This window comes from Saccoglossus kowalevskii, chromosome 13 (assembly GCF_978046115.1).
Source record: "Saccoglossus kowalevskii chromosome 13, keSacKowa6.1, whole genome shotgun sequence".
Lineage (NCBI taxonomy): Eukaryota > Metazoa > Hemichordata > Enteropneusta > Harrimaniidae > Saccoglossus > Saccoglossus kowalevskii.
This window is the reverse complement of record NC_140653.1, coordinates 33,516,795-33,540,850: the sequence shown is the minus strand read 5'-3', so window position 1 is coordinate 33,540,850 and position 24,056 is coordinate 33,516,795. Positions and strand designations below refer to the sequence as shown.

Below are 24,056 nucleotides of genomic sequence, written 5' to 3'. Positions count from 1 at the left end.
CTAATCAATTTCCTATTTCATACAAATATTGGTCAAAATTAAATTTAAATAAAGAAAAACTATGAAAAAATGATTATGTCACCAATGGCACCATTCTAAGACTAATTTCAAATCAGAAAGCATGCTGATGGAAACTGTAATCATCTAAAACCATGTCTTTACCCACAGATATACTTATACCAGAAGGTTTCAATTCTTGTGATCATTAATTAATTTTTTTTTCTTTCAATTTAGCAAGTGACTAAATGGGTTGTTATTTGGCTAAGATGCCACCACGGCTTAAAATATTTGTCTTTTAGCGGAAGCCCATACCACAAGAGCTACATGTATGTTTTTACATTTGATCACAGGAATTGAAGTTGTCAGAATTGACATAAGCAAATATCACAACCGTGCAATATAATTTCAGTAGTGGAAAACAAATGCGTTTGTCATGTGTAGTGGAAAACAAATGCGTTTGTCATGTGTAGTGGAAAACAAATGCGTTTGTCATGTGTAGTGAAAAACAAATTAATATATATGGAAGAGATAAACATTAGCTGAGAAAGTGACATCATGGCAAGAATCAAGATGGTCTGAAAATGTTTAATTATTTGTATGATTTATAAACATCCAGCTTTTATTGATGGGTAGGCTAAGATTATAGTCAGTATGTCTGCTACTTCTAAATAACTGCTTGCAGGGCAATGACTTTTTGTAACACGATTTGTTTAGTTGAAATAGTAATTCTTTCTCATGTGCTCAAGTCACTTAAAATTGTTATGTTCTTTGTGCAGACCTTTTTTGACCCACTCACTGAAAATTTAAACAAAAAGACTAGTATAATGGTTCTTCTGTGGTCTGTCTGCATGTTCTTATATGTGGATTGATCAGAATTCCTTCCCTGACCTTTATTGTTGATGAGATGTCATAACTTCTTTTTTCGTATTTTATAATGGCTATATAATTTTAAAATGTCTGTGCACATTTTTTCTAAATTGTAATTATGTTGCTTGTAAACCAGTTTTGACTCCCATATACCAAAGTTTCTTTCTTTTCATCTGCAAATTTGCCATATGGGTTTCTATGGGAAAATTCAATGACTGCCTCACAGGTCACCACATTCTATCTCATCTCAGCCAGCCAACCCAGCCAAGCAAAGACAAACTAAGCACATCATTGTGTTCTCACCTATCCCAGCTCAATCCATTAAAGCATATAGCACAACTCATCTGAGCCTGGTTCAGCCCAGGGTAGCCCAGCCCAACCCAGCCAAGCACACATGTATATAAATGTGTGTACGAAATGAGCGCAGTGCAAGTGGTTAGTGCTAGTAGCACTAATCTGAAAAAGTACTAGATCTAGTGCTCAAATGGCACTAGATCTAGTGCTAAAATGTGCACAGTGCGAGTGGCATGGTTATCGCATTGTCAACGACGTCGAATAATAGGAGGGACATCAACAATCACTTTCATATGCAAACTACAAACAGTATAAAACATCGGCAATATGCGTGAGATGTCCATAATAATACTTTATTCATATAATACCGGATTCTGCCTTAAATTCGCCCATTCGAAAAATCGCCTCGGATTTCACGGCTGGTGAGCGCTTATTTGGAGTTCAAAATTTCAAAAAATAATCATCAAATATATTTTGGGGACTTCCATTTTCATTGAAGTATCCAACTACGCAGACTTTCAACCGTCAGTTGGGCCACCCAAGAAGAAAGAAACTATTGCAGAATTAACAATAATTAATAATTCTTGCTGAATTAAAAAGTAGACCACCTGAAATTTCATTACAATGTCGTCCAGTGTAATTTTTCAAATACGTTTGTTTTTATTTTATTGGCAACGAAAGTATATTTTAAATGAAGTTTCAAATAAAAACGAACACGACTGCATTGCGTAGCAGCAAATGATTATGATTGCGCAATCCGGTCATGCTGCGTTTCACAATTGTTGAATATTACTCAGTAGTGATTATAATAACGGACAAAAAAATAAATTCGTTGAATTGTTATGAAATTCAAATAAAATTCAATTTAGTTTCATCGTAAGCAAATGATTTCGATCACATATAAACGCTCAATGGTGTAGGGTATCCGCCATGTTTCTCTTGCATGAGTTGAGCTAATAGGTCAAATCGCTAATTAACCATTGAATCAAAATGCTGAATGATGTCAACTTGTTCAAATCACCATAGCTAATATAAATATGTTAATGTTATTGAACGCAACGTGGAAGAGATTTGCCGATGTAGTACGATCTTTTGGCTTGGATTTTGATGGGAAAATGGCATGATTTTTTTTTTCAAATAAAAATTAGTTGTTTTCAAAAGATGAACTGAGCATTAGAAGAATAATTTACCATTTTTTACAGTGATAACAGCTCATTGTCCAAACAAAGCTTACCCATTCACGCTAGTCACAATAAACATGCTCTTTCATTTTCTATCTAGTTCACAGCGGTACTGAGCAACATGCTCATTCACAAGTCGCCGTACACCCAAAATCCACCGAGCTTTACAGGGACCTGGGACTCAGACTTGGAGTATACACATTTTGTATTTAGTTCATATATGGCATCATAATTTCATTTTCGAAAATATATTTTCATTAAGTGTGGCGCCGACCAGAAATAAAACAGCATGTCAGCAATTTAAAAAAAAAATCAACGCTGAATTCCACATTTACATACACATTACAAATTTACAAATATTAATATTTACATACCTCAAGTACAACACAACCCATCTGATCCAAATAACGCACAGTCCATTCCACAGCCAAACACAGTCCAACCCATCTGAACCAAACACTGCTCAGGCAATTCCACAGCCAAACACAGCCCAACCTATCTGAACCAAGCACTGCACAACACAACACAACACAGTCCTTTCAAGTTTTGTCTAGCGAAATTATCATCTCTTAAATGAGAAATTAAGATCAATTCAGTTTGATTTATACTTGTATGCACCTAATTTCTATAGTTATGTTGCTTGCAATACAATTGTACTGATATATCACACAGGGATTGATTTAATTTCACACCTGCACTGCTATAGTTTTAATATTTTGAATATAGTACAGAGTATATCCATTGAAACTTGCAAGGTACTTGGTGGATGTGAAATGTAAATCTATCCACTTAAATCCCCAGGTTAATTTTGTTTTTTTTAAATATTTATTTAAGAACCATTACAAATATAGTGTATCTGAAATGTGAGCGGATGTAGTCACTTATAGAGGCTTTATAAACCCAAGGCCATTGAACACTAATTTTTTTTGCCGCAATTTTGATAAAATTGTTTGCAATATGAATGTATTCTTATTATATTATTTTTCTATAATCTTTGTTAATTTTGGAAACTTCATGCTAAAAAACTTGTACAGTTCAAAGCAGAAATAGAAATTATTTTCTAAATTTTTCACAACATCATGTCACAGTTACCAACATAGTGGTGGTGATAGTGGACTACAAACTACTGATGAAATCAGCTTGGACTTCCCCTTTAATGCTTTGTATGTCAAAGTCAACTCTGATTGATATTACAACATTTTTAATGTTTCTGGAATATTGCATGGATTTTGATAGGAATATAACAGTTTTCTTGATCTATTTATTTGTTGTAAATGTTTGATTATATCAGTCTGAGATTTGAGAATTATGTGCGACTTGAGTTGGTTAATTTGTCTCATTGGCCAGTGTCCAGAAATGCTCCTGTTTTATAAACATGTGAATGTTATCTTGGGAAATGCTGTGATTTTCCTTTCCTGTTTACAAGATTCTGTCTATATCTATACTGCAGGTCATTTGAAAAAAGACAGAATATAACCTCTCTGCCTCCAATAAAATAAATATTCACTGTTTAATGGTTTCCAGGACTTTTTATATTTAAATGAAGAAAGGTTAGTTACCCTTCCCATGTATATCAGGTATGGAGACAATCATGTGGAAATCGTCAAGTTTAATCCCTTAAGCAGTAAATTGACAAGGAGATTACAACATTATATTATATGAAACAACACAACACATTCCAAAATTTAACGTGAAAACAGTAATTGCTTTACGATCTTATACATATAAATACCATTCAGATGTAGGTGGTATTCCTTGCATGAGTAAATTAACATCAGTATTTGATTTATGTACTTTCATAATTTGTGACAAATAATAAATATAAAATAGTATACTCTTAAATGGCAAATAGGGAAAATTATTATTTTTAGTGAATGTAATGTAGTATTGAGATATGCAAGACAGAGAAAGTTGTTTTCCTGAAAATATGCTGAAGAGTTTATGTTAATATATGCTAATTAAATATCCACCAGTAAGTAGATTTGTATTTTGTACTGCTGATAGTTTTTTAATAATTGCTTTTTTTTGTATGTTTAAAAAAAATGTTATTTGGTATGAAATTAGCATATTGGTGTGAGACACAGTATTTTGAATGATTTATTTTTCTCATCATATTATTTGAACATGCATAAAATATCTATGAATGTGAGTACCTCCTTAGGAAATCCAATAAGAACTTTTCTTATTAGATTCCTATAAGGTCCTTAATAAAAACAATCTTTTAAGAAGATAATCACATTTATCATCATTTTGAGTCCTGTAAGCCCTCCTCGATAATAGAGCTCTTAATTGTTCATATCAAAATATATTGAGATTTGAGTTCTGTCTTCATTATATTCAGTGGTTATTCATTGTCAGTCAGCAGCTAGACTCTTCTTTTATTTGGTGACAGTGATATACCGGTACTAGTTTACATGTATGATCATGTTGTTTTGGTGTTGGCAGATAATCGTCTTGAAATTTAAAGGAAACTTGATGTTTACAACTTATGTAACAACTACATGTACTTTACTACAGATATTTGGATTGCTATTCATTTCCACCTCTATTGCATGTAGTTTGTTATATATTGGGGTAATTATATAACCCCACAATATTATATTATAGTTTTACATTAGCAGATGTGTAAGTTATTATTGGTAGAGTTTCATTTGTCTTAATTCATTTCCAACTGATGCTACTTTGTAGATAAGAATCATAAATAAAGCCATGGGCTTAGCAATAATATGGACTACTGGTTATTATCTGAAAATTGAAAGTGCTATCCTTGGTATTGATCTTGGACTTGATCATGTACAAGCACCTGCATACATTAAGTGAGAGGGTCGTCACCTGCGCACATGCGGGAATTGAGTCCCAAGCGATAATAAAAACACACACTAAAAACGCAAAGGCTCATGAGTAGACGCTTGTTTGTAAACAATGACATGCTATGGCCATCTGATGCATGCTAGGGTGACTACTCTCTCGCTTTAAATGATTCCTCAAAAGTGATACACTCACTCAGAGACATATTAGGCTTTTGTGATAAGACCCCATTAACTCTTTGGCACACTCTCCCAAAGTAAGGCTTCAGGGATCAGATCCTATTGTGTTTGTGAAACACTCACCCAGGGCAAGGCTTTGTCCTCGGACCCCATCTAGTCTGTGCCACACTCACTGAGGGCAAGACTTTGGCCTCAGACCCCATTGTGTCTGTGAAATATCATTCCATGATGAAAATTATACTTGAAAAATATGTAACAACTATACTTAATATTAATAATTTGAACAATGTTTGTGGTATATATACAAAAATATTTTATCTGAAATATACTGGTATACAACTTTATGTGACAACATACAGTGTAGTAACCTAGTCAATTGCCAATCAAACCAATTGGTGTTCAAATTCCAGAGCTAAGCAAAATGTTAATTTAGTGTAACCGTTTTGAAACATAAACTTCATGTTGAGAACAGCAAGTCTCGGAAGTAGCAGCCAAATTGCAATCTGCTTTAAATTGGTTCTGTGGTCATCCCCACTCTGGGTGAATCTGTATAACAGTAGGGGATGAACGTTATAGTTTAGGAGCTAATCAGCGATGGTCTTACAGTTGGATGTCGATTTCGCTTTCAAATATACTAGGGAAAGTGTTCTATGTAATTAGGTGTTCGTATATAAGGGATTGTCCACGCAAAAACGACGAATGAGGTCCATTTTTTTAGCGATTGGCTTAATGTTACCCTAACGGATCGTTTGGATGTGAAAGTTTGTTATTTTCTACCTGAGTTGTAGGAAACTGTTTCTCAACTTGTCTCTTTATTTAGTGTCAAGTAGTGTTAAAGATGGCTACCCCCACGGCTTATAGTAAATATCGGTGGGTTAATCACATTTATAATATTATCACATGTACGCCAGTTGACTGTGGCCATTCTCAGACTGACCAGGGAAACTACTGAAACATTACATGTATAACGCTTCATGTAACAAAGCAATTCCAGGCTATGTAAAAACATTCTATGTCTCCTAATGCAATATAGACTCGTCCAGAGTGGACGCGACCACGAGTCAGCGCCAGCAAGATTCGAAAGCCAACTGTTTAGTCAAAACCCAAGCAGTTAGCCAATTCGGTAGCGAGTTTGCAAATTGGCTGCCCCAATACTTCTGAGACTTGCTGTAAAAGATGATATAGCCATGTAGCTGCTTAAATAACTATAGCATATTTTCTTCAAAGTCGCCTATCGTCTGAAGTAGCTTAAAGTCTACTTAATTTATTCTGCTAGACAAATCTGAACCTCTGTGGCAGATCAGTAACTTAAGCAAATTCAGCTCAGCTGTATGGTAAATATATTGAATTTCTGATGGTAGTGTACTTTGAATTGTAGTTCATTCTAAGGTCCTCATTGGTATGCTTAACACAGACTGCTAAGTACTGCCGACAGTGTGGCTTCTGTGCAGTCAAATCATTGTTTATTTTACGCAGGCAAACCTTTCACTCCACTATACTTTCCCTCTTCAGAATTGAGGTACCTACTAGAAATTGCATGACCTTTTCAATGTATTGTGTATGACTCAACAAGGCAATCTTAATTGCCTCCAAGAGGTGTGAATTCCTACCAAATATTGTTTTGTAATAGCCTGATGTTATGCGGTTAAGGAGATTGCTGAAGGTTTTCACCATGTGTCTAACACATTTTCATACTTTGTCAATTGCTATTAACTTTTCTATTGACGTCCATCGAGTTATTAATTTTGGAGTCTGTGCCTCCAACCCATCTGTCTGTCTGTTTGCTATCATTTTTTTGACATGTTTTGTCTGGTTTCATTCAAAGTTAGTACAAAGTCAAGACAACCCACTTGTACATGTACAATGTTTTGTTTGGTACGTCACTTGATCCCAAATGACCTACTGGTGGCCATCGAACCTGAAAGTTCTTTATTTGGTGTTTGGACATGATTTAATTGAAACATGATATGAAAACTCTTCATCGATGTTAATAGTAACATAGAACCAACTTTTTATTGTTCTATTAAATGTTTTCAAAGTAAAAATATACAGGTATGGCTTGTTTGATGCTAATGTGCATATTTCAAACAATATTATTTTTCTATAAATATTGATTAGAAAAGACTAGCGTTTCTTTTGAATGATTTTTTTTTTCATGCAATACAAATATATCACTTTGGAGATGTGTTTTTGCTGCAAAATTTATCTATTTTTTTAAAAATAGTTTACAGTTTATCTGTGAACTTAATTTTGTCAACACTAGATGGCACTTTAATCACCAGATGCCTCTGTTTTGAAAAATAATACAGCTCATACATGTATATATTTATAATATATCATGATATATATATATATATATATATATATATATATATATATATATATATATATATATATATATATATAATGCTCAAATTAAATAATAAAAAATAATATTAGCGAAATTGTGTGGGAAAAATTGTTTACATATTCAAAGCGTTTTTTTTCTATAGTTTTCAATACCCTGCTTGATAATTTATGGATTGAATTGCTGATTTGAGTTATTGTTAAACCATATACTGGCCCACAGGTGAGATAGATGTAATAAGATAGTTATACTGTATAAAGTTGAAACATCATATGGCCTTACTTTAATTGTATTTCTATTGATAGTCATTGAAGCACTCATTCCACAGTGGTTAGGTGTTAATTGGTGGCTGGAGGTTTGACTTGAACTAATTAGTTTACCATAGTATCACCCCTATCAGTTGCAATAATTTGATCTCCTTGATGTGCCTACACTAGTCAGGTGATATATTAACTCCATCCTTTCATAGTGATTTACTGCTTTGAAGTTAACTTAGTCAGAATCAGGTTGGTAGGTGAAAGGTTCAAATAAAAAGTAAAATTTTTATCCTTGTAATGTCACAAATGAACTGTTAAAAAAATTGGATATCAAAATTGTGTAGTTAATGTTAAAACATACTATACTCATTGAATGCCCCCCTTCCTTTCAAATGAGAGTAAATGCATGGCAATGTTTTAAAAACAAACTAAGTAATAAAATCTGTTTTTGTGCCAATTATTTATTTTTTTAACGAAATCTATTTTTTTCTGAGCCTAAGAAAAAAAAGAGCATGAAACAGACAACTCTAGTTTACAACAATTTTTATTTTTACTTCATTTTTGTATCATACACAGATCCTAATGGGAAGACTTATTTATTTGTTTGTTTGCATAAAATGTAAATTATATGGCAAATCACTTAAAACTGATCCCCTCATAGGCTACGTAGGTTAAGTATCGTCCAATGAAAACTTGTCAAATCACTAATCAGAACATTGTCGTAAGGTGTTGTGGATGCGTAACATGGTAACATTCAATAGTGAAGTTTGTTGTTTCTTATGACAGGGTTTCATTTGTATTTGTAAAGTTATTGGTATAGATTGACCTGTTGGTCATTTGTATACACTCCTTCAACATGTTACAAAGGAAATGAATATATTGCAAAACAATAAGTAGCGATATCGACAATGATGGTGACCTATCTTAGGTTATAAGACCTCCCAAATCATGTCAGCAATATGTAAATTAGCTACTTGAGCTGTCAGTTAATATTTTATTTTTAGGTCCGGACCAAATTATGTACATAGGTATTGTTAACACTGTTAAGATATTGACACACATACTGTTACAAAGTCAGTGTTTGTTGGTTTTTCCCACCTCTTGAGATGGTTTGTTAAAAGTTGTTGGTAGTAATTGATGATACTAATATGTTGGTATCCACACTCTTTGTGAGTTTGATGCTGTCTATGATTGAAGGCCAACGTATCTTTCCAAGGAAAGATGTCTTACTGGAATTGTGGGAGAGCTTGAGTGATAAGGATGATGAGACTGTTCAAGCATTTTCCGTCATTCTTCATAAAGAGAATTTTCTCTTGGTATGTACACACTTCATATGAAGCTCAGTTTTGTGTGACCATGTATATACTTTTATTATAGCAATCTTATGACCCACTTTTATAAAATTCACTACAGTGGTGTATAACCACATTGTACATATGCACATTAGTTTTGGTTTTTGACCTCTGCAGGTTAAGTAGGGTTTTGGGGTAAAAATGGATTTTGGTCAAAAAATGTTTTGCCTGTTCTCAGTTATGCATTGATCAATTTCATTAAAACTTCACATATAGGTAAGGTAATTCACATTAGGTTACATATCTTGATAGACATAATTTCACAATGAAAGTGTGTTAAAGCTGTCTTTTGGGGTCAAAATAATTATTTTTTGTCAAGAAGAAAATAGGGTTAAAATGATGTTTTTGTCTGTTCAGCAATACATTAACCAATTATATACATATTGATAGACACAACTTCTCAATAAAAGTGTATTAAAAGTGTTATTTTAGATCAAAATGTGTAATTTTTGTTGACTTTATGACTGAATCATACTCACAATGTATATCATACCTAGAGAAAGTTGTCATTAACATATTGACAGATCTGATAGGTACAGGTTGTGGTCTTACATGACTAACCATACTGACAGATCTGATAGGTACAGGTTGTGTTCATACATGTCTGACTGTACTGACAGATCTGATAGATGCAGGTTGTGGTCATACATGTCTGACTATACTGACAGATCTGATAGGTACAGGTTGTGTTCATACATGTCTGACTGTACTGACAGATCTGATGGGTACACGTTGTGATCATACAAGGCTGACCATACTGACAGATCTGATAGGTACAAGTTGTGTTCATACATGGCTAACCATACTGACAGATCTGATAGGTACAGGTTGTGTTCATACATGACTGACCATACTGACAGATCTGATTGGTACAGGTTGTGGTCATACATGACTGACCATACTGACAGATCTGATAGGTACAAGTTGTGTTCATACATGACTGACCATACTGACAGATCTGATTGGTACAGGTTGTGGTCATACATGACTGACCATATTGACAGATCTGATAGGTACAGGTTGTGTTCATATATGACTGACCATACTGATAGATCTGATAGGTACAGGTTGTGGTCATACATGTCTGACTGTACTGACAGATCTGATAGGTACAGGTTGTGTTCATACATGACTGACCATACTGACAGATCTGATTGGTACAGGTTGTGTTCATACATGTCTGACTGTACTGACAGATCTGATGGGTACAGGTTGTGTTCATACATGACTGACTGTACTGACAGATCTGATTGGTACAGGTTGTGTTCATACATGACTGACCATACTGACAGATCTGATTGGTACAGGTTGTGTTCATACATGTCTGACTGTACTGACAGATCTGATGGGTACAGGTTGTGGTCATACATGTCTGACTGTACTGACAGATCTGATTGGTACACGTTGTGTTCATACATGACTGACCATACTGACAGATCTGATTGGTACAGGTTGTGGTCATACATGACTGACCATACTGACAGATCTGAATGGTACAGGTTGTGGTCATACATGGCTGACCATACTGACAGATCTGATGGGTACAGGTTGTGTTCATACATGGCTGACCATACTGACAGATCTGATTGGTACAGGTTGTCGTCATACATGGCTGACCATACTGACAGATCTGATGGGTACAGGTTGTCGTCATACATGGCTGACCATACTGACAGATCTAATGGGTACAGGTTGTCGTCATACATGGCTGACCATACTGACAGATCTGATTGGTACAGGTTGTGTTCATACATGTCTGACTGTACTGACAGATCTGATGGGTACAGGTTGTGGTCATACATGTCTGACTGTACTGACAGATCTGATTGGTACACGTTGTGTTCATACATGACTGACCATACTGACAGATCTGATTGGTACAGGTTGTGGTCATACATGACTGACCATACTGACAGATCTGAATGGTACAGGTTGTGGTCATACATGGCTGACCATACTGACAGATCTGATGGGTACAGGTTGTGTTCATACATGGCTGACCATACTGACAGATCTGATGGGTACAGGTTGTGGTCATACATGGCTGACCATACTGACAGATCTGATGGGTACAGGTTGTCGTCATACATGGCTGACCATACTGACAGATCTAATGGGTACAGGTTGTCGTCATACATGGCTGACCATACTGACAGATCTGATTGGTACAGGTTGTGGTCATACATGGCTGACCATACTGACAGATCTGATGGGTACAGGTTGTGGTCATACATGTCTGACTGTACTGACAGATCTGATGGGTACAGGTTGTGGTCATACATGTCTGACTGTACTGACAGATCTGATGGGTACACATTGTGATCATACAAAGCTGACCATACTGACAGATCTGATTGGTACAGGTTGTGGTCATACATGGCTGACCATACTGGCAGATCTAATGGGTACAGGTTGTGGTCATACATGGCTGACCATACTGACAGATCTGATGGGTACACATTGTGATCATACAAAGCTGACCATACTGACAGATCTGATTGGTACAGGTTGTGGTTATACATGGCTGACCATACTGACAAATCTAATGGGTACAGGTTGTGGTCATACATGGCTGACCATACTGACAGATCTGATGGGTACACATTGTGATCATACAAAGCTGACCATACTGACAGATCTGATTGGTACAGGTTGTGGTCATACATGGCTGACCATACTGACAGATCTAATGGGTACAGGTTGTGGTCTTACATGGCTGACCATACTGACAGATCTGATGGGTACACGTTGTGATCATACAAAGCTGACCATACTGACAGATCTGATTGGTACAGGTTGTGGTCATACATGACTGACCATACTAACAGATCTGATTGGTACACATTGTGGTCATACATGGCTGACCATACTGACAGATCTAATGGGTACAGGTTGTGGTCATACATGGCTGACCATACTGACAGATCTGATGGGTACAGGTTGTGGTCATACATGGCTGACCATACTGACAGATCTGATTGGTACAGGTTGTGGTCATACATGACTGACCATACTGACAGATCTAATGGGTACAGGTTGTGGTCATACATGGCTGACCATACTGACAGATCTAATGGGTACAGGTTGTGGTCATACATGCCTGACCATACTGACAGATCTGATTGGTACAGGTTGTGGTCATACATGTCTGACCATACTGACAGATCTGATTGGTACAGGTTGTGGTCATACATGGCTGACCATACTGACAGATCTGATAGGTACAGGTTGTGGTCATACATGGCTGACCATACTTACAGATCTGATGGGTACAGGTTGTGGTCATACATGGCTGACCATACTGACAGATCTGATGGGTACAGGTTGTGGTCATACATGGCTGACCATACTGACAGATCTAATGGGTACAGGTTGTGGTCATACATGGCTGACCATACTGACAGATCTGAATTGTACAGGTTGTGTACATCGCATTTTAATAAACAAATAATCTTGTGGTATTATGACCACAAATTACGGCAAATGATTGATGTGTTATGAGTATTTATACTACTTAGTACATGGTGATCAGTGTGCACTCTGTACATAAAAGACAGTTCAATGGCTGTACAACCTGTTGCTAGGGCTAGCATATATGTTTAAATATTAACTTATTTGAGGACAAGCCCATACAAAAGACAAACATACACTTATACTTGAAAAGATAAAACTGCTTAGCAGTATTTGTCCTCCACATACATGATTTAAAATATACATTGATCACATCCCAACAAATTCGTAAACCAATATCCTGCCAGCTCAATGTACATTTACCAGATAGGGGTTAAACAGACTTAGTACTCTGCATGAAAAACTAAAACTCCTCTTACCCAACACATTATTATAAGCTACTCAAATTTCTCTTAAAAACAATGCAAATTCCAGCAGTATTCATCAATATCTACCACTTAACTTGATAGTATTTGCCAAATAGCTCTAGCATAAATTCTGTGCAATGTTTTTTAACACTCAATTTATCTTTACCACCTTGTGTAAAATAATAACTTAAATAGCAATGTTATTCAGGAGTTATAGCAATGTACTGTAAGTATGTTGAATTCTATGACTGCAGCCCATCCCTAACTTGTATGATTACTGAGCTGTGAATTGACGCCTATTGATGTACTGTGGTTACCATGTTTGCCTTGCATCTATGAGTTTGTGGATTGACCCACTAAGCTGACAAAATACTTGGCAGTATAAATTAGAGACGTGCCTGTGGATGGAGATGTAATTGACAAATGTCAGTCGCTTGTTATTATTTATTATTTTATTATTTATTTATTTCACCAGTTACATAGGAAATTAAATAAATACTAATGTACAGAAATGCATATATAAATAAAATATTGCTTTGTAGGAATGCAACTGGTGAGGGACACGGAAATAGTTCGGTATTGAACTAGTCTAGTCCATGTCCCCGCCTAGCGTTAAACACAGATAGTGTCTGCATGACGAAGAAATATAAAGAAATATAATTAAATAAGTGAAATAATGTACAGTAAAATAACAAAACTGTTGATGAAATATTTTATCAATTATTTGATCAATTAGTAAATAACTGAATGAATAGATAAATAAATAACTGGATAACTGAACAAATAAATAAATAAATAAGTTGATGAATGAGTGAATGAATGTTACTCATTTAGTAGGAGGGATTTTAATGTACTTTTAAACATGTGTCTATGTGTAATATTTTTAATGAGATTGGGAAGTGCATTCCAGTGCTTTGTAACTGCGTATTTAATACATGTATTATGTTTACTTTGAGTTAAATGCACTTGTGGAATGTAAAAATTGTTTTCAAGGGAGAGTCGGGTTGGGTAGTTATGTGGAAGGGGATCTAAGTAGTGATTCACATCATGTGAGAAGCGATTTTTAAGAAGCTCAAAGATGAACAAGCAAGTATTGATTTTAGAGAGTTTGTGAATATCAAGAATACCAAGTCATTTAAATAAAGGGGCAGTATGGGTGCGGTAGTTTGAAAGAATACCAAGTCATTTAAATAAAGGGGCAGTATGGGCGCGGTAGTTTGAAAAAGTTATAAGACGGACAATTTTTTTTGAAGCAAAAGTAATGGCTGCAGGAAGGTAGTATAAGTGTTTCCCCAAATTTCAATACAATATGAAAGATGTGGAAGAATTAAAGAGTTGTACAATAAAATAAGAGTTGATTTAGGTAAATAATGTCTGAGCCGAGATATAATTCCCACCTTAGGGGCAATGGATTTTACAACCTTTCGAATGTGAGACTTCCAATTGAAATGCTGATCAATGGATACTCCAAGGTAAATGGCCGATGGGACACCCTCTATTTGGTTACCGTCAATACCCAAGCTGCCCTCTACGTTCACTATTTTTTGGGATGTTTTAATAATCATGTAATTGGTCTTTTCAGCACTGATAGTGAGCTTGTTAGCATGACACCATTCACAAACATGCTTCAGGTCAGAGTTTATATGGGAAAGATTAATATTATTTTCTTTGATAAATTTGAATAAATTGATGTCATCAGCAAACAGTCGAAATTGAAAAGAGTTGGTGGAATTTGCAATGTCATTAATGTAGACTAGAAATAGAACAGGGCCTAGAATCGATCCCTGTGGGACACCACATTGTATGTTCATGTATGGCGATGTAATGTTGTTAATGAAAACTGACTGTTGGCGGTGGTAGAGGTAGTTTTGAAACCAGTTTAATGGAAGGCCTCTGATACCATAATGTTTTAATTTATTCAATAAGATATCATGATTAATAGTATCAAAGGCCTTTTTGAGGTCAATGAATACCCCAAAAGTAAGAAACCCATTATCAAGCTGCTCACCTATATCAGAGACCAGGGCTAGTTTAGTGCTACAATTTTTCCGAAATCCAAATTGTGTATCTAAAAGTATATGTTTTGTTTCTAGGTAATTTATAAATTGCTTGTTAACAATTGATTCGATAATTTTACTGAAAATGGGGAGAATTGAAATTGGTCTGTAGTTGCTGGGTTCAGTGGTGGCCCCCTTTTTATAAATTGGGATTATTTTGGCTATTTTAAGTGCATCTGGAAATATTCCTTGGCTCAGTGAACAATTGATAATGTGGGTTAACGGGTGAGAGATAACATTTGCAGCTTGTATGACTAATTTGGGATGGATTTTGTCAACACCAACAGATTTACACGGATCTAAACGTTTAATTTCATTCGACACATCTTGCTCACAGACTGGGTGGAAAAAGAAAGAATTACTAGGGTAATTACCATCTACGTACTTTGCATAATTGCTGCCAGATGTTATTTTCGAGGCAAAATTGGAGCCAATGTTAGTGAAGAACTTGTTAAATTCTTCCGCAATATCAGAATTATTTGTTAAAGGGGGCTTGTTAGGATTACTTGAATGTAAGATACGGGGTATTAATTTGCTTGGTGTTTTGTTAAGTATATCATTGATCACTTGCCATGTTTTGTTTGTGTTACCTTGAGCCAATCATACTCTATTTGAATAATGATGTTTTTTTGCTGACTTCGTGAGTTTTAACAGAATATTTCTATAGGTTTTGTATTTAGTTTTATAATACTCACTGCGTGGATTATTTTTCATTTTTGAAAACAACTTATGTTTTGTGCGGACTGACTTGGCAAGTCCATAAGACATCCAGGGTTTGCGTATATTTTTAGACTGACGAAATGTTTTTGTACGAAGATGATTGGACGAAATGTTATAAAATATCTCATAGAAAGTTGTGTACGCATCATCCGGGTCCAAACAGTCGTAGACCGGCTGCCATGTTACCGTATGCAAGTCAGATAAGAAGGCGTTGGCATTATAGTTTTTGAAATCATAGCTTTCAACTGTATTTTCTAAATTTAGCTTATGTTTGAGGTGATTAATAACAGAAAAGATTGGATAATGATCAGTGATATCAGATTGAATTGTACCACAATCAATAAAATACTCGGTAATATTTGTAAGACAGTGATCAATGATTGTAGCCGAAATGTCCAAAACTCTAGTGGGAGTATTAATAATCTGGCTGAAATTATAGGAATTTAGAGTAATTTTGTACTGAAGGGCGGGGGTAGTGTCTACGGACGTATCGATGTTTACATCACCAAGGATTATGCAGCTTTTCCCCGTGGCAGACAACTGGTCAAGACACAAGTCTAAACTATGGAGGAATTCGGGATGGGGTGTATTGGGTTTTCTATTTCGGTCCCAAGTACATGTTAAAAAACACACTGCATCTTCATTGCAAAAAGGAGTGAATACTTTCGTTCATGTGCATTCAGTGATTATTGACAGTTAATTTAAAGACAATTCAGATAACAACAATGTCCTAAAATTTTATGCTGTTTATGTCTTTGAGTTCAGCATACTGATGCTTGGTTAGTATACCACAGATGGGTAAATCCACTGACTTTGATTCATCAACAGATGTGACTTTGGAATCTTTGATTAATGCATGTGCAAAAAATGGAATATATAGTTTCTGTGGCAGAAATTCACTATATATAATAAATTGTGACAAACTGCAGCAATGAAATTCAATGCCAAAAAGCTATTTAAAACAAATCCTGAATGATCTATTAATAAATATAACTAAAACAGTACGGGTTTGATGTATCTAAACTACCACCATAGACAATATTTTTAAGCAAATGTTTGCCGTATACATGTATGGAGCTTATAGCAGAATCTTAATATTCACTAGTGCATGCTGTGTGGCTTAAAATATGGAAAACAAAACTAATAATATTATGATAATTGAATCTGTTATATTGCACCCAAAGTGTAATTTTACTTGATTTGTTCATAGTATGTGAAAACATTATCATAAGTCATATCTAAAGTAACAAAATGTGACATTTGCTGGATGTCTTATGGATTGATATCTGGTCATAATAAAATTTATAGCTTGGTATATAGTAAGCCAGCTGACATTTGATATGATAAAGCTGTGTGCACAACCTACATTATAATCTACATTATAATGGTACTTGTAGTTCAGAAAGTTACATTTTATAACATATAATATTTTCTATCTTTGCAATAAATGCTATCGGTGATTTATACTGTTTACATAGTAACTATACTAAAATCTGTAAATTGCTTTTGGTTTTAAGTCAACAAATCAAGGTCTTAATTGGTGTTTGTAACAACTTGGCAAGCATCCAGACGGTTACAAGTAACTTCTTTATACAGTTTGACAGTTTCTTTGACTCACATTAATTGTATTGGTTGTAATACGACCCATAGTTTCAGAACCACATGACATGTACATGTTTGTCATTTGTGCAGTTCCAGAAGCAAAATATAAGTTTCATAAAAAGCAAAATTGGTTGGAAATGTGATAAAATCTGAATATAGGGATGAAAAAAGGTGATGGGCAGCAATACATTATTTCATGTAAGAAGAAGTAAAATGTTTTCTGATAATAAAAGAATTTATAGTGATGTAGGTGATGTCAGTCTATTCAGTCGGCTCCTTGAAGCTTCTGTGAATAGCCAAAATGAATGGAAATAAGTGGCGACAGTAGGCAATGTGTTAATCTAAAGAAAAACCAGTAATATTTACATTTTATTACTTTAAACCCACCTATCTTTTCCATAAACTTTAATTCCCTTTGCCCTTGTGACACTGACAGACAGATTGTCTCACGACCCTATAACATAGCTCCAAAAATAGTCTCATTCATCTAAACATGTATGTATCTGGCTACTGATACTTGGATCTCAAAAGTCAGGAATGATGCCACCAACAAAATCTTTCCATGTTAAGGACGTACATTTAAAAATAGGATAAACTGCTTTGGCTAAGGACAAACAAGTTTTAACTGTGATGGCTAATATTAATAATTACCAACTAGTTTAGTCAATTTGCTTATATAACAGGGAGAAGATAATTTTATGTTGCTCACAAAAGCAAGATAAATATATATGATATTCTACTACTTTTTGTATAGATGACTGGCAAAGAGTATAAACCCAGAATAATAACTAAATTTGCATATTATTTTTATAATATTTAGGAAGTTGGATGTGATGGAGTTCTTGGTTCAGCAAAGAAATTTGATGAATGCGGTGTCTGTGGAGGTGATAACACAGAGTGCCAGATAATGTCTGGTATCATGGATACTGTTACTATGGATGTTGGTTACCAGATGGTTGTCAAGATACCGAGAGGAGCCACCAAGATCAATATAACTGAACTGGCCAAGAGTAGAAACTATCTGGGTGTGTAAAACATATATTGGTGATTGCTAATGATGACTAGTCAAAAATGGACAATGGCTTGCTGGTGTCAGATATTGCTGTCTGGCATCAAATATGATAGTCTAATGTCATACATGGTTGACTGGTCTTGAATATGTCTAATTTGCTTCTTATTTGGTTGACATGTACCAAATATGGCTGACAGATACCAAATATGGCTGACAGGTACCAAATATGGCTGACATGTACCAAATATGGCTGACATGTACCAAATATGGCTGACATGTACCAAATACATGTATGGCTGACAGGTACCAAATATGGCTGACAGGTACCAAATATGGCTGACAGGTACCAAATATGGCTGACAGGTACCAAATATGGCTGACATGTACCAAATATGGCTGACAGGTACCAAATATGGCTGACAGGTACCAAATATGGCTGACAGGTACCAAATATGGCTGACAGGTACCAAATATGGCTGACAGGTACCAAATATGGCTGACAGGTACCAAATATGGCTGACAGGTACCAAATATGGCTGACAGGTACCAAATATGGCTGACATGTACCAAATATGGCTGACAGGTACCAAATATGGCTGACATGTACCAAATATGGCTGACATGTACCAAATACATGTATGGCTGACAGGTACCAAATATGGCTGACATGTACCAAATATGGCTGACAGGTACCAAATATGGCTGACAGGTACCAAATATGGCTGACAGGTACCAAGTTATAAGTATGGCTGACAGGTACCAAATATGGCTGACAGGTACCAAATATGGCTGACAGGTACCAAATATGGCTGACAGGTACCAAGTATGGCTGACAGGTACCAAGTATGGCTGACATGTACCAAATATGGCTGACATGTACCAAATACATGTATGGCTGACAGGTACCAAATATGGCTGACAGGTACCAAATATGGCTGACAGGTACCAAATATGGCTGACAGGTACCAAATATGGCTGACATGTACCAAATATGGCTGACAGGTACCAAATATGGCTGACAGGTACCAAATATGGCTGACAGGTACCAAATATGGCTGACAGGTACCAAATATGGCTGACATGTACCAAATATGGCTGACAGGTACCAAATATGGCTGACATGTACCAAATATGGCTGACATGTACCAAATATGGCTGACAGATACCAAATATGGCTGACAGGTACCAAATATGGCTGACAGGTACCAAATATGGCTGACATGTACCAAATATGGCTGACAGGTACCAAATATGGCTGACAGGTACCAAATATGGCTGACAGGTACCAAGTATGGCTGACAGGTACCAAGTATGGCTGACAGGTACCAAATATGGCTGACAGGTACCAAATATGGCTGACAGGTACCAAGTTATAAGTATGGCTGACAGGTACCAAATATGGCTGACAGGTACCAAATATGGCTGACAGGTACCAAATATGGCTGACATGTACCAAATATGGCTGACAGGTACCAAGTATGGCTGACAGGTACCAAATATGGCTGACATGTATCAAATATGGCTGACAGGTACCAAATATGGCTGACAGGTACCAAATATGGCTGACAGGTACCAAGTTATAAGTATGGCTGACAGGTACCAAATATGGCTGACAGGTACCAAATATGGCTGACAGGTACCAAATATGGCTGACAGGTACCAAATATGGCTGACATGTACCAAATATGGCTGACAGGTACCAAATATGGCTGACAGGTACCAAATATGGCTGACAGGTACCAAGTTATAAGTATGGCTGACAGGTACCAAATATGGCTGACAGGTACCAAATATGGCTGACAGGTACCAAATATGGCTGACAGGTACCAAATATGGCTGACAGGTACCAAGTATGGCTGACAGGTACCAAGTATGGCTGACAGGTACCAAATATGGCTGACTAATGTCAGATATGGCCAGATCTTGTCTGCTGTCAGACCAAGTGGTGTCAGATACAGCTGACTAGTCTCAAATATGTCTGACTTGGTTCTAATATAGTTGTCTGGTGTCAAATATGGCTGTCTACCTGATTTGACACCAGACAGTCAAGCTATTTTGAACAGTGGAGCTACATTTGTATTTTGACTGTCAGATCGTTTAAAAATTAATGTTTTTAACACAATATTTGTAGAACCATAACTGAAGGTATGCTTGATAAGACGACAATGTTATAGAGATGGTAGTGTAATACGATATGATAGATATATCACTACCTTAGCTTTCCTTGTAATGTTTCATTTAGACTGTTATGACTTGACTTGCCAGAGTGTGTAATGTAGCTGGCACTTTACAACCCAAAAATACCACTATCTAATTGGAAAAAACTACTCAAACAAGTTTTGTTATTAGTTTTGACTAAAAATGATAAGTTTAGTGACACTATAGAAATTTTTGCCTTGATGTCTCCTTGGGAGAGGATTTGATGTCATAGTTCATGTCATGGTATACATGTGATTTTTATTGTTCACTATCTTCTTTGTCCTTTTCAGCTTGAAGCAGCTGAATTCAAACACATATGGTGCATTGTTCAACTGATGTACATTGCACAGTTAGAAGTATTTGAGTAATCAAGTCATAATAAAGAACTAGTCACGAACAAATCAGAAAATCTACTTATGGTCCTTGAGATTTCAACATTGCGAGTACTGATTGAAAAGATTTAAAATGCCACGTCTAAGCATAAGCTTAGGACTGTGTTAAACCTGGAATGTCCAATGTAGACTTGAGTTGGTAGAATCACAAATCTTTGCCAGGAGGAAATACTACACTGCTTTCTCAAGTGTTGCTGCTTTGTCTGGTCTAGCTATCACTTTCTAACTGCTAGCTTTCATGGGAATTCACTGAGAAGTTTATGTCAACTCGTGGTTTATTTAGTACTCAATGGTGACTCTGTTTTTGACCACATGCTGTTGTCAGTGTTTTCTATCGACCTGCAGTTTCAACACTTTCAATTGACAATGATGTAAAGCTATATAACATACACCTGTGTAAAACTTAGTGTAAATAACAAAATAAGAGCAGAGCTTTGTTTGCTCAAGGCAACAGTAGACTTTTTACCCAACAGTATATGATAATGTATAAAGTTGCTGATAAATTTATGTGGGCTTTCTGCATAAACACAACTACAAAACTTGCTGATTATACACATGTATGTAGGAAACATATTTTTAGCAACTTCACAAACCTGAACAATTAAATAATTAGACTGATAACTACTTATGACTGAGTGAAAAATTTCTGCAAAGTTTCATGATTTTTCCTGACTCGTTTTATTTGTGTATTCTTGGAACTAAAGCAATTTACTTCACTTTTTAGATATATTACTATTGACAAGTGACCAGTTTCTTGAATTTATAACTAATGAGATAATTTTAATAGTACTGTCATGTAGTAGTTTTCAAATCTGTATGTCAAAAATTTCAGATTTGTTTATTTTCTCATTTTTGGTGAAAAATGCTTTGTTTTAGATTTCTTCCTGAAAATAAACAGTTGTTGACGCTTTACATTTGTTATTTTCAACATTGAACTATAATACTTGTCTTTTTTTGCATATAGCTGTGAAGAGTGCCAGTGGTATAGGCTACATCAACAGTGATTGGTCGATAAATAAGCCAGGTCGCTTTAGTATCGCAGGAACAATGTTTGAGTATAAGCGCCCTTTAGATCCAACAGCTAGTATAGGTGAACAACTTCTTTCTGATGGACCAACGATAGAAGAGTTGGATGTGATGGTATGTGAATATATTCTTTTTAACATACAAATTGTTACAGCAAATAATTCATGAGTGTGAGTGTGGGCCTTCAGACAACCATAGTACAAGTATCTTGTCTCTCATTGGTTAATTTCAGACAACTATGGTACAAGTAATCTTGACCCTCATTGGCTAATTTCAGACAACCATAGTACAAGTATCTTGACCCTCATTGGTTAATTTCAGACAACCATAGTACAAGTATCTTGTCTCTCATTGGCTAATTTCAGACAACTATGGTACAAGTAATCTTGACCCTCATTGGCTAATTTCAGACAACCATAGTACAAGTATCTTGACCCTCATTGGTTAATTTCAGACAACCATAGTACAAGTATCTTGTCTCTCATTGGCTAATTTCAGACAACTATGGTACAAGTAATCTTGACCCTCATTGGCTAATTTCAGACAACCATAGTACAAGTATCTTGACCCTCATTGGTTAATTTCAGACAACCATAGTACAAGTATCTTGTCTCTCATTGGCTAATTTCAGACAACTATGGTACAAGTAATCTTGACCCTCATTGGCTAATTTCAGACAACCATAGTACAAGTATCTTGACCCTCATTGGTTAATTTCAGACAACCATAGTACAAGTATCTTGTCTCTCATTGGCTAATTTCAGACAACTATGGTACAAGTAATCTTGACCCTCATTGGCTAATTTCAGACAACCATAGTACAAGTATCTTGACCCTCATTGGCTAATTTCAGACAGCCATGGTACAAGTATCTTGACCCTCATTGGTTAATTTCAGACAACCATAGTACAAGTATCTTGACCCTCATTGGCTAATTTCAGACAGCCATGGTACAAGTATCTTGACCCTCATTGGTTAATTTCAGACAACCATAGTACAAGTATCTTGACCTTCATTGGCTAATTTCAGACAACCATAGTACAAGTATCTTGTCTCTCATTGGCTAATTTCAGACAACTATGGTACAAGTAATCTTGACCCTCATTGGCTAATTTCAGACAACCATAGTACAAGTATCTTGACCCTCATTGGCTAATTTCAGACAGCCATGGTACAAGTATCTTGACCCTCATTGGTTAATTTCAGACAACCATAGTACAAGTATCTTGACCCTCATTGGCTAATTTCAGACAGCCATGGTACAAGTAATCTTGACCTTCATTGGCTATTTTCAGACAACCATAGTACAAGTATCTTGACCCTCATTGGTTAATTTCAGACAGCTATGGTACAAGTTCTTGACCTTCATTGGCTATTTTCAGACACCTATGGTACAAGTATCTTGACCCTCATTGGCTAATTTCAGACAACCATAGTACAAGTATCTTGACCCTCATTGGCTAATTTCAGACAGCCATGGTACAAGTAATCTTGACCTTCATTGGCTATTTTCAGACAACCATAGTACAAGTATCTTGACCCTCATTGGCTAATTTCAGACTGCCATGGTACAAGTATCTTGACCCTCATTTGTTAATTTCAGACAGCCATAGGACAAGTTCTTGACCTTCATTGGCTATTTTCAGACAACCATAGTACAAGTATCTTGACCCTCATTGGCTAATTTCAGACAGCCATGGTACAAGTATCTTGACCTTCATTTGTTAATTTCAGACAACCATAGTACAAGTATCTTGACCCTCATTGGTTAATTTCAGACAACCATAGTACAAGTATCTTGACCCTCATTGGCTAATTTCAGACAGCCATGGTACAAGTATCTTGACCCTCATTGGCTAATTTCAGACAGCCATGGTACAAGTATCTTGACCCTCATTGGCTAATTTCAGACAACCATAGTACAAGTATCTTGACCCTCATTGGT

At 35.8% G+C, this 24,056-nt stretch overlaps 1 protein-coding gene across 1 annotated transcript in view; it reads left to right on the top strand.

Annotated features, from left to right (window-relative positions):
• Positions 1-24,056, top strand: part of LOC100375932 (thrombospondin type-1 domain-containing protein 4-like) — a 53,381-nt gene that overhangs the window by 4,168 nt on the left and 25,157 nt on the right. Inside the window, exons 2-3 of the mRNA XM_085507416.1 lie at positions 18,303-18,507; positions 22,050-22,225. Of these exons, the coding sequence (XP_085363542.1) occupies positions 18,303-18,507; positions 22,050-22,225 (381 nt within the window). The remainder of the gene's footprint in view (positions 1-18,302; positions 18,508-22,049; positions 22,226-24,056) is intronic.